This window comes from Microchirus variegatus (assembly GCF_963457635.1).
Source record: "Microchirus variegatus genome assembly, chromosome: 3".
NCBI classification, from domain to species: Eukaryota; Metazoa; Chordata; class Actinopteri; order Pleuronectiformes; family Soleidae; genus Microchirus; species Microchirus variegatus.
The window spans coordinates 32671282-32682822 of NC_139804.1; the positions used below are offsets into that span (position 1 = coordinate 32671282).

At 45.6% G+C, this 11541-nt stretch overlaps 1 protein-coding gene across 2 annotated transcripts in view; it reads right to left on the reverse strand.

Annotated features, from left to right (window-relative positions):
- The window catches only part of schip1 (schwannomin interacting protein 1), a 49678-nt gene extending 40076 nt beyond the window's left edge, over positions 1-9602 (reverse strand). The window contains exons 1-2 of one of the 2 annotated variants that reach the window (XM_083887181.1): positions 9017-9602; positions 3461-4234 (exon numbers count right to left, since the gene is read on the reverse strand). In XM_083887181.1, the coding sequence (XP_083743307.1) occupies positions 3461-4234; positions 9017-9025 (783 nt within the window). In that variant the 5' untranslated portion in view covers positions 9026-9602. Of the gene's footprint in view, positions 1-3460; positions 4235-7798; positions 8139-9016 lie in introns of those variants that run through there. The other variant, XM_083887180.1, reaches the window with a different exon arrangement.
- Between the last annotated feature and the right edge of the window lie 1939 nt (positions 9603-11541).

The following is an 11541-nucleotide window of genomic DNA, read 5'->3' on the forward strand; positions in this document are numbered from 1 at the left end:
TGTTTTGAAATTGTGTGAATAAGCTTGGGTGTGTGCACTTTGAGATCGAAATAAAAGCAGCTTCCAGGCACAGATTTAATTCCTTTTCAGGATATGCTCGCTAAACACACACAGGTACAGACAGCCGCACGTGCACGACCACCCCCCCCACCCTCTCTCTCTCTCTCTCTCTCTCTGCCTTTTTCACCTAAAGGCTGACTCGGAAGAACAACATTTTTGTTTACTTTTCGTGGGTGTGCAGCTAAATGGACGGCTTGGGGCAGTGTTACCTCTGGTGTACTTGAGGTCCCTGTGGGCCCTAATCTGCCACGTGCCACTGGAGTTTATTAGAGTCAAATTACAAACAGGTCAGCAGGCCTCACATCCTCACGGATCCTCTTGACTCCACACCCACAGCTTGCAGGAAGCTGCTGAGATTAAAGTAGCCTAAAATCTAAATATACCTGCAATAACTACGTCATTAGTAAAATAAAAAAATGAAGCAACAGAGAGGGTAAATGAAGCATAGAGCAAACTTAAGGCTGTAAGTGAAAGGCTAAATTATTCTGTGATGGTTTGCAGCAAAGGCTCCTAGAATGATTATCTGTGTTGGACCCTATTTGATGTGTGCGTGGTGTTCTTTCACATTATCTTACACAAGACTAAGTCTGCAGCTAACAGAGCGGCCGAGTCAGTCTCCAGGCACCACGTCAGATAATTAACTATGAGCTTCTCAGCGCCCCGTCCTTCTGAAAGCACAGATGCTCGTGAAGCATGAACATCTCCGTCGTCCCACTAGACCCTGCCACATCCTATGAAGACAGACGCCACTTTACATTAACACGTGCAGAGGCTCCCCCTGTGGTGGGTCCAACCTGAGTGGATGTCTAAATATTTAATATTATTTTTAAAAGCACCAGTCTCCTTTGCTCCTGGTGGTCCGTGAAATCCTGCAAATTAAGGAGTCCAGATGTCCACAGAAAAACAGTCTCAGTTTCCCTTGACTGCTTTTATGCTCTTGTAAGCAGAGGATATAGAATATAGTTATTGTCATCTTTACAACTAGTGCAGTGCCCGTAGGAAGTATGTATTCCGACAGTGGGAGCTGAAGAAGGTTTTTCAGTTATGGTAATGCATGATAAGGAACGTAAAGGCTAACATAATACAATGGCGTGGCTGACAGTCACAACAGCTAGCTACGCTAATGCTAATCGAAAATCAAGCCCGACCCGACCCGGGCCCGTGCACGTTGCGTCCGAGCCCGGCCCGGCCCGGCCCGACACATTAACTGTAATTACGAGCCTGAGCCCGATTTAAAACCGACAATTTTTTAATACGTGAGCCGTAAATGTACACGTACGTCCAAGTCCTACTCACAGCGGGAGCTTGTTGTACCTGCTGCCACAGTCTAATTTACAACAACAACAACAGAGCCGCTGAGCTCCGCTTCCATGAACGCATATGTTGCTAATGACGATACGCTTCCTGGTTTTTTAGATGATGCGTTCATGGCCTGCAGGTTTTCACACCTTCACACAATACGACGTGCTATAACATACCACGCATACACGACGAGGGAGAAAAAACACAAATGCTTGATGATAGGTCCGACCCGGCCCGGCCCGAGGACAGTAGCGGGAAATATCGGCCCGGCCCGCGATTCGGGTCAGAGAATCTAAACTCTAGTTGTGCCTAATGAGGTTGCACAGTGTTTGTATTATGTTAGCCCTACGCTAATGCTAGTCGTAGCCTCGCTAGCTTACCTTTGGAAACAGGTTCGCCACGTTAGCCGCAAAGTAGTTGCATGCTTGTGTTACGTTAGCCCTACGATAATGCTAATCGTAGCCTTGCTAGCTTACCTGTATTGTACTGTACTTCCATCCACAAAAGCAGCTACAGCACTTAAATGATTTTGAGAGTGGGATTGTCCGGGATATGAGCTTGTGTCTCTCAACTTTTCTGGTGTATCACTTCAGTTCTAAGCTCAGCTGGGATTACAAGGCTAACTCCAATTTCGTATCTTTGCGAGGCTATCAGATTCTGAGGTCAATTTTTTTTTTTTTTTTTTATCCGAGGGTTAGCTTTTGCTTCTATGGGAAGAAATATACGAGAAAAAAAAAACAGGAAAAACTGCCACGAGACGGGTCAATCTCTTTCTGTCACAACAGACTTAGTTTTCCTTCATGTACACACATCTAAAACACCAGGAGAGCCAGAGAATGTGTCTACGGCGATAAGCATATCGTGTGTGTGTGTGTGGAGAAGATAGTCGCTGCATGTGGAGACAGAGACTCTCTTTCATGAGATTTCTTTTCCACCATGGTCAATTACACATCATCGCGTTGCCTAGGGAAAGAGAGGGAGACGGAGAGCAGAATGTCCCCTCGATCCAAAGCAAACAAGAAGGTGACCTTCCTGCTAAAGACGGACAGCAGGTAATGAACACTGACACCAACACATGAGGCAGGTGGCCCTGAACTGCCTGGTCCTGCAGATAAACATCTTCCATTCCTTTTATCCCTCTTTCCTTCCTCTCACCCCCCGCCTCTCCCACTGCATTCCTGGCATACTTCAGGGAGACAGAGGAGGCCTCCAGGACAGACAAACAAAGACACACAGCACAAACAGCACACTCACAATGGCACTGGCTACAGCTATTGTCTATGTGCACTGAGGAGAAGGTCTTAGAGTTTGCATACCAAAAGAGAACAAAACAGTGCCCATCTCTCAGAAAGACACTGAGTTTTGTTTTACTTTGTGACTGCAGTGAAACTCTCAAGCTTTTCCCCCAGAAACATTTTAAAGCTACACCCTACAGAGCCCACAGACTAGCAATAAAACGTAAAGCTGCGGCTCTGACTGTAATTTTAACGGAGTGATGTCATGCCAACAAGTAAATCATAAAAGCCTGTAGTGCAGCATTAAAGGCCTGGATCATCCTCCCTGCAGGAATGTCAATGCAACACTGACCTCTTCTGGTGGATTCACCACATGGCAAAGAGCACAGACATTAAGAAATTAGGCTTCATATACTCAAACCTCCAAGGTTGGCAACTAGACTACAAACAAATAGTGCACTGATATGACTCCTACATAATAACAATGTGACATTTCTGAATTTCAGTGAGTTAGAAAGTGTGCATCAACTGTTCTGACCAAAGGAGCTGGATCAGTGCACTTCCTGTTGAATCTGCAGTAAGATACACTGCAATCCATTTTCTTCTCGTGTCCTGCAGCCTCTACTTCACTCTGTGGAGCCCACAATTCCGTGATGTTCAGGTTAATGGCTGGGCCACATAGCTTAACGCTACATTAGCTCACTAATCCCTCTCTCTTAACTGCAACAAACATAACCTTGTGTTTTCAGGGTCACCTGACAAGGATAACTGCCAGATTACATCAGCACATACAAAACCTTCAAAGACATAATAGTGGAAAACAACTCCCACAAGAACACACAGACAACATAATGCACACTTACTGAGGTGTAGTGGGTCTTGCCCATGTTGTGGTTCTGGTTGTGGTTGAGGTTCTGGTTCTCCTGCTCTCTGCACTGCAGCCCGGCCAGGTGTCTCTCTAGGGCGGCCCAGTCCATGGTGGGCAGAGGCTCTTCCTCCATACCTTCTTCTTCTCTATATCCTCCCATCCGTACCCCTGTTCCTCCTCCGCCTCCTCCACCACCACCCCAGCCACTGCTGCGGCTCCCTCTGCCTTGACTGGAGCTGTGGTGGCGGGGCTTGGGAGTCCCTGTGCCCCCCTGTGGAGTACCCGGGGAATGGAGTGGGTTGCTCCGAGGCAAAATCAGATTGCCGTTCTGTTTCAGTTCCTCTGGAACAACTGCGACTGAGGTGGCAGTGTGTCCACCCGGGGCCGGGATAGGCGGGACAGTCTTCACATCCTGGAATTCTTCAGCGAGGCTGCGACTGTTCACTGTCTTCCTGTAGCCTTTCCCGAGGCCGTCAACACCCTCGGTGCCTCCGTCACCTTCCTCCTGACTAGGAGGTTGTGGCGAGGCGCAGTCCTCTCCGTACTCGCTCTCCCACTCCTCAATCACCTTCTTCTTGTACTCTTGGTAGTCCTCGTCCTCCTCGTAGTCCTCTAAGGTGACCAGGTCCAGAGAGGGGGAGGATTTGTAGTCCTCCAAAGTGGCCAGGTCAAGAGTGGGGGAGCAAGGAGTGACCTTGTTGGAGTTGGACTCTGAGCTGGAGCGACTGGATGCATCGCTCCCCAAGTCCATGCCATCCTCCCGGTAGTCCTGCAACAAGACGGGAACAGAGAGAGAGTTAGATCGAAGACAGGAGACGGACGCACCGATTGATTGAGAAAATGAAGGAAGTGTGTCATATTAGGGCCAATTCCAATTCCTATCTTAACCCTCAATCTTAACCCTCAAGCTCAACCCTTAATCTTTACTGGCCCTCAAAACCAAGTGTTGAGGGTTATTTTGTCACTTAGAAATGGGACACCCCTTAAATGCAGATACTTCTTCAGACTGTAGGGGGCAGAATAACGCGAAAGCTGCACCCAGTCTGTCAACTCCAAAAAAGAAGAAGAAGAAGAACACATTTACATCACGATTATTTATTACGATCCGTTTGTCAGTCAAGTTATTAGGTTGTCAGTTAGTTATAAGATGATACTCATACAAATACCACAACCACGGACATATTCAGCTGACAGTTACCACACACCACGACTTATTGAAAAGTAAACGATAGCAAGCGATTGCGTGTCCGCACCGGCCGGCTATTGACAAAAGATCGTAAAATAAAAATAAATGTTACGCAACAATGACGTCAGTAATCCATAATATTGGCCTAAACTAAGATAATACAATGGTTTTAATCATTTTTATATCTCTATTAACAAAGAAAATACTTAATTTGTAGCGTACTCGTTTCGCTGCTTTCGGCGCCATCTTTGTTATGTGAAAACACGCAATGCATTCTGGGTAGCCCTTGCTCCCAAGGGTGGTCTCGGAAAATCTCAATATTGAGGATATACAGCCTTTAAACTTGCCCCTCAACTTAAGTTTTCTGAGAATCGGGACAGCATTTGGACTAGAGGGACCGCGCATTTTTGAGATTGAGGGTTAAGCAAGGAATTGGAATTCACCCTTAAGATTAGTCGCACAATATTGTTGTGGTTTGGCAACAACAAAGGACTTCCTGTCATGCAGGAACCTCCTTTGTCCACAAAGTTTTGTATCCACCAGTATTTTCTGAAGCACAGCTCTGAAGCCTCCCAGTTTTTGTAAACGACGCAAACTGACAATTTAATTCACATTGCATTCCTCTGCAGTGTGTGTGGTTACATGGAGGCTTGCGCAACAATTGACAGACACACACACACACACACACACACAAAGTCTGTGTGGCTGGAGGTGTCAGGATAACATCCCACCGCCCACGCCGACATCTGCATAGGACAACAGGGACAAAACAGGGTGTAAGACGGCCTGAGCATGAGTGACACTGACATGTCGATACGCAAAGGACCAAAGCGTGACACGGACAGATGAGTCCGCAGTTGTTGTCTAACCTTGACTGTGTCGCTTCCGTGGAGCTCCAATCACTGGCTGACTGATTAGTTTGCGGCTAATGAAAATGTCCGTGTTGTTTACAGCCCGCCGCAAATCTCCACCTGACCCGAGACTTCTCTCGCAGACAGAGTTATCAGTCTTGTCTCCACAGGAGTGCATTATCATAGCGCCGCACAACACTTTTAAAAGTTAATGAAAAGCAAGGCGAGGCAAAATTTGTCTCTCAAGGCAGAGAAGAGAGCGGATCAACACATTCCTACATGATCGACATAATGAGCTGCTCTGGAAGCTAAATTAATTATGAAGACCAGTGATTACACATTAAAAAACCCACGATGGCTTACGTTATGTTATCTTATGCATGAGTCATTTTTTTTAAGGGAGGGAGCTTTTTCGAGTTAAGGGCTGCTCGGCCACACCTGTGCAGACACCGGCTGTTGACGTCAGACGACGGACGATACGCGACAAAAAACTGGATGCAGTGCAAAGCAAAAGGTGACTCAGCATCTTGGAAACTAGATATTCAGATTGTCTATATGTGCAGTTTAGAGACATAAACCAGGGGGAGACCTGGATTTTCTCCATGACATGTCGACAGGTCCGAGAGAACAGACGTGAAGCTGACCACAAAAGCTACATTTTGCCTGGATGTGATGGCAAGGTGTCGTTTCGTGTTCGGTACTAATACGATCACAATATACATCACTATTCGATTACCTCAGATGTGTGAGATGTTTCTGTCTTCAACAAGATTTCTATCTTGTTGTTTTGATTTCAATTTCCAGTTTTTCAGCCATATCGCCCAGCCCTATGTGTCATTACTTAAAGGGATCGTTTTTTTTTTGAGGTAGGGGGTGTGGATTATTATTAAGTAGAGTGTGTAATGTACAGTAGATAGCTTTGAGCACACTGCCTGTTTGGAGAGGGATTTCGGATTTGTTTAGATGTGAACAGGGACAGCCCCGAGAAAACGTGTTGTATGAGGCTTAACTGAAAAAAATCTATACAATTCTCCAGCTCAAACAGTGATTCTGCTGCCTTGTACCATATTCTCTACACCGCTGTGCTTACGGTTGTTGGACAGCATGGTAAACCTCTGCAAAATATTCAGTTAGAATGTTCACATCGAAGCAGTGCATAAATCAGTGCCACCATGTTGAGATGTTTGTTGTGACCAAAACGCAGAGTAGGATTTCAGTATTTGAGGGAGTGGGTTTGTGTAGCTATTTGTACCTCCATTTATTCCCACAGCCTACCTCCATTGTCTTAACCCTAACCTTAACCAGGACCAGGCAATACCTGACCATGTCTGTGAAGCTTCTCAGTCATCCGGGTCACACGAATCTACACCTGAAGATCAATAACTTAACTGAACCACATTTCATATATTTATGCTATTATAACCAGTTATAACCAAAGCTTGAGAAATAAGGTTATATGTCATTATGAGCGGGTTGTGGTCCCCCATGAGGACGACTGAGCCTAAAAAAAAGTCAGTACTTATGACAGATGTCCTACAGAGGTAACAAGCGCACACACACACTGGTTTCCATGACTTCATAGGACATTGCATTGACTTTAATTTCCTGAAGACTTACTCTAACCTTAACCATAATTACTACTGACCTAATCCTAACTTTAACCTCATCCCGACCTCAGCCTCACTTTCAAACATGTCTTCACTGTAAAATGTAAAATGGTTTTTGTCCTCGTAAGGTGCAACTTTTAGCATTTAGGATACATCATTGACTTCCATTCATTTGGACACTGAACAAAGCATTGTCCCGAACATTAACCCAGTTAATGTGCAACCCCAACCCCAACCCCAACCTGAATCCTAACCCTAACCCTAACCCAGTTAATGTGCAACCCCAACCCGAATCCTAACCCCAACCCCAACCTAACGATAACCAGTTCTTTCTCATCGGGACCAAAATCTGGACCCAGTGAGTACTGGTCCTGACAAGGTATGTGTAGCCAGAACCCTAACTCTAACCCCCAGAAAGGGTTCCAAAGAGGGACAAATACAAGTACACACACACACACACACACACACACACACACACACACACACACACACACACACACACACACACACACACACACACACACACACACACACACACACACACACACAGCCACGAGGCCTAATAATCTGCAATATCTCGTGTTCTGTACTTTACAGCAAAATGTCTGCGCTCTTGACGATGACAATGTTCACATTGTCATTTCCTTAAATAAACGGTGTGTCGGTGTATCGGCGGAGAACGATCTTACCGACGTGCTCATCAAACACGGTCACCAGCCCAACTATCACGCCTGAACCAGACCGTTCATCCTGGGTTTGGTCGCCCTTTAAATGCCATAAAACCCGAAGCTTCAGGCAACCGGGTGTTTTCTTTTCTTTCTTTCTTTCTTTTTTTTGGTGTTATTTTTTCCTCTTCAAAGTGGGATCATCGCTAAGTAGAAGCAGAGTATCCAAAGCAGCTGTCGCGATTCAAATCTCGATCATCGGCTTGTTTCCTGTCAGTGTGATCCCCACCCGGTTCGTGCAGCCTCTGAATATCGGATAATATCGCGTCAATATGAGCCGGATTAAAAATAATAGAAGCGTTTAAAGTGTGTGTGTGTGTGTGTGAACGAGAGGCAGAGAGGGAGCTGCAAGAAGAAGGCGCATATATAGGCTGGGGCGGCAAAGCTGATCCGCTGTGGGATTAAGCGAAGCGCAGGAAGGCAGACTACACACACACACACACACACACACACACACAGAGAGAGAGAGAGAGAGGCTGGATTTGGCCAACAGAATACATGCAAATTGACAGCTGCACCGATCCCCACCCCGCAGCCGGGCGGGTGTTTTTTTGGGAAGGGGGGGGGGGGGGGGGGGGGTGCGTTAAATTTATGCCAAAGACTTCCCTCACAAACTCTGCCCGTCGATGTGTGGATGCCTCACCGAGGACATCACCGCATACGCCCAGTCTGAGCGTGCGCCGAGCGAGCGCACTCTCTCCAAGTGGCGTTTCGTGCACGCATGACAGCGCTGGTCATTGCAGCTGGCAACATATATAATAGTGGGTGCGTTCATTTGTGGTGCATTTGTTGCCGTCGTCGTTGTTGTCGTTGTTGTTGTTGTTGTTGTTGTGTTTTGGACAAACAAACATAATAATAACAATAACAAATAAAAGGCAGCAGCGCACGCCTCTCCTCAATTTGCAGAGTCATTCGCCGGCTCCTCAAATGATGTAATGTTCCCAAAAGTCCCAGGAGGGACCTGAGATTCACCGGCAACAGCGATGACAGAAACGCCCAAGATCTCACCATCACACTCTCACACCCACTACAGCTGTGACCACAATCTCTCCCCACACACACACACACACACACACACACACACACACACAATCATTAAAGTCAGGGTCTGTATTGAATAAAAAAAATAAAAAAAGACGAGCTAAAAGTAGCCTGACTGTATGTAAGCGAGCCTGTACTCACTGCCATCATCTGTGTAGCTTCCACTCTCAAGACATAGTAAAGTGTAAATCCCAGCTGTTTAGACGCCGGTGACGGTGCCGGCTTTTTTCCACAGGCAGCTTTATTCTAAGGACGGGGTGGTGGTCGCAGGTTCGTTGGAGAAATGACACAGAGCCGGCGGGTAATTCAGTAGATTCATCGCTCTCCGTGTCCACAGAGGAGTCTTGATGGATTAAATATATATATATATATATATAAAAAAGAGAAAAATAACAAGGGATGGTAATGGTAAAATCCCACTGGGTCAGAGCGCGTCTTCTCCTCCTCCTCCTCCTCCTCAGCGGCGGCTGCACACACGGAGAGAGAAATTTCCCGAGCGATTCTGTTCAGCCTGCGCTCGCTCCCGCACGTCAGCTGGAAAATAAATAGTCTCTGAGAGAAGTGCGTCCCATCATGATGTTCAGGCGTGCGCAGAGGTTTTTCAGAGGTTTGACACAGCCCGGGAAACAGTCTTTAACGCTCAGCTCGTCCAACTACGCGTTGGTGGCGAGTTTGTGGCGGCTCCGGTGTTCTGTGTCTGTCTCTGTGTGTGTCTGTGTGTGTGTGTGTGTGTGTGTGTCTGTCTGTCTGTGTCGCAGGCTGCAGCTCCAGGACTAAAGTGACGAGGGCTGAAACACAACTAAAGCCCAACCTTCTGCACTCACTGACCTTGCAAAAGAGACACAGACAATCTGAGAAAAGGGAATTAACCCCAACGCAAAGACAATAAACATACTTCCATACGGCTTTCTGTACTTGGCATGCAATCGGAAATAGTTATAATGTTCAAACCCGATTTCCAAACACACAGATAATAAACATTTTAATTCTACAAAACGCACGAGCTTCCATGCAATCAGCACAAAGGCCACGCTGAACATCAGACACCTACACGTGCAATATTATTTATAGCCGGAGACTTCTGTTACAGTCTCAACTCCCAACAGAGCTCACAATGTCCTCAACAGTCTCCATACACCAGAGATAATCAACTAAAATTCTAATAGGTCCACTAAAATTTCCTCAAAGCAAAGGTCTGGAACATCATAATGTCTAACTTGCGTTATTATAGCAGTCTGCATGTAATCAACAACTGACTGTCAGATCAAATACAGAAAGAACAATTCAAAAATATTTCGACAATATTTATTGTCACTTTTATACAATTAAATAGATGTAACACCGAACATATGTATTATTATCTTCTCTCTTAAAGGAAAAGAAGCTCTGAGAGTGCTTATTTTCTGTGACCTGAGTTCAGATTTGGGTGAGTGTGTTTGGTCAAAAATGTTGTGTTTGGTCTCATAGTGGCCTTTCACGTTGTGCCACTGTCTCTGATCATATGAGACAGACTGGGTTTGTGCTTCCACGGGGAAGATTGAACATGAATGAGTCTGTCCATTCTGGGTTGAAATCTCTATTTTTCGATATTTTCTCTTCTTAGAGAGCGCCATGTTAATTATTTTTCTCTGGCACACGCTTCTCTACCTGTATCGCTCACTCGTCTCTGTCTTCTCTCGCTGTAAATGCACTTTTCTCTCCGTCTTCTCTCACTGTAAACGCACTTTTATCTCCGTCTTATCTCGCTGTAAACTCTCTTTTCTCTCCGTCTTCTCTCGCTGTAAATGCACTTTTCTCTGTCTTATCTCGCTGTAAACTCTCTTTTCTCTGTGTCTTATCTCGCTGTAAACACACTTTTCTCTACGTCTTATCTTGCTGTAAACTCTCTTTTCTCTGTGTCTTATCTTGCTGTAAACTCTCTTTTCTCTCTATCTTCTCTCGCTGTAAACGCACGTTTCTCTCCGTCTTATCTCACTGTAAACTCTCTTTTCTCTGTCTTCTCTCGCTGTAAACTCTCTTTTTTCTCTGTCTTCTCTCGCTGTAAACTCTCTTTTTTCTCTGTCTTCTCTCGATGTAAACTCTCTTTTTTCTATGTCTTCTCTCGCTGTAAACTCTCTTTTTTCTGTCTTCTCTCGCTGTAAACTATCTTTTTTCTCTGTCTTCTCTCGATGTAAACTCTCTTTTTTCTATGTCTTCTCTCGCTGTAAACTATCTTTTTTCTCTGTCTTCTCTCGATGTAAACACTATTTTCTCTCCGTCTTCTCTCGCTGTATCGCTCACCAGTCTCCCTGTCTGTCATTACATAGCAGGATGCACAGATTTGATTGGCTTTTAGTGGCGTCACGTGGGATGGCTCAAGTCGTTTGCAATTGGTCAGGATTGGATTTCCGGATTCGCTCAACCAGTACCGTAAAGTCTAGAGAAGCTGCACCGGTCAAAATAGAAGCACCTCGTCAACATTTAAAATACTTAAATCATTTATTCACTGTAGGTCCAGGTCCGTACAGGACGCCGTCTGGGTCCGGACTCGGACCGTGGTCCGCCTGTAAGTGACCTCTGCTATACACTGTTAAAAACAATCAGCAAATACAATGTTTTATTCTATCTGACCCAAAAAATTCTAAATACTAACCCTCCACTAGCACGATATTTTTTGTCTTGTGTTG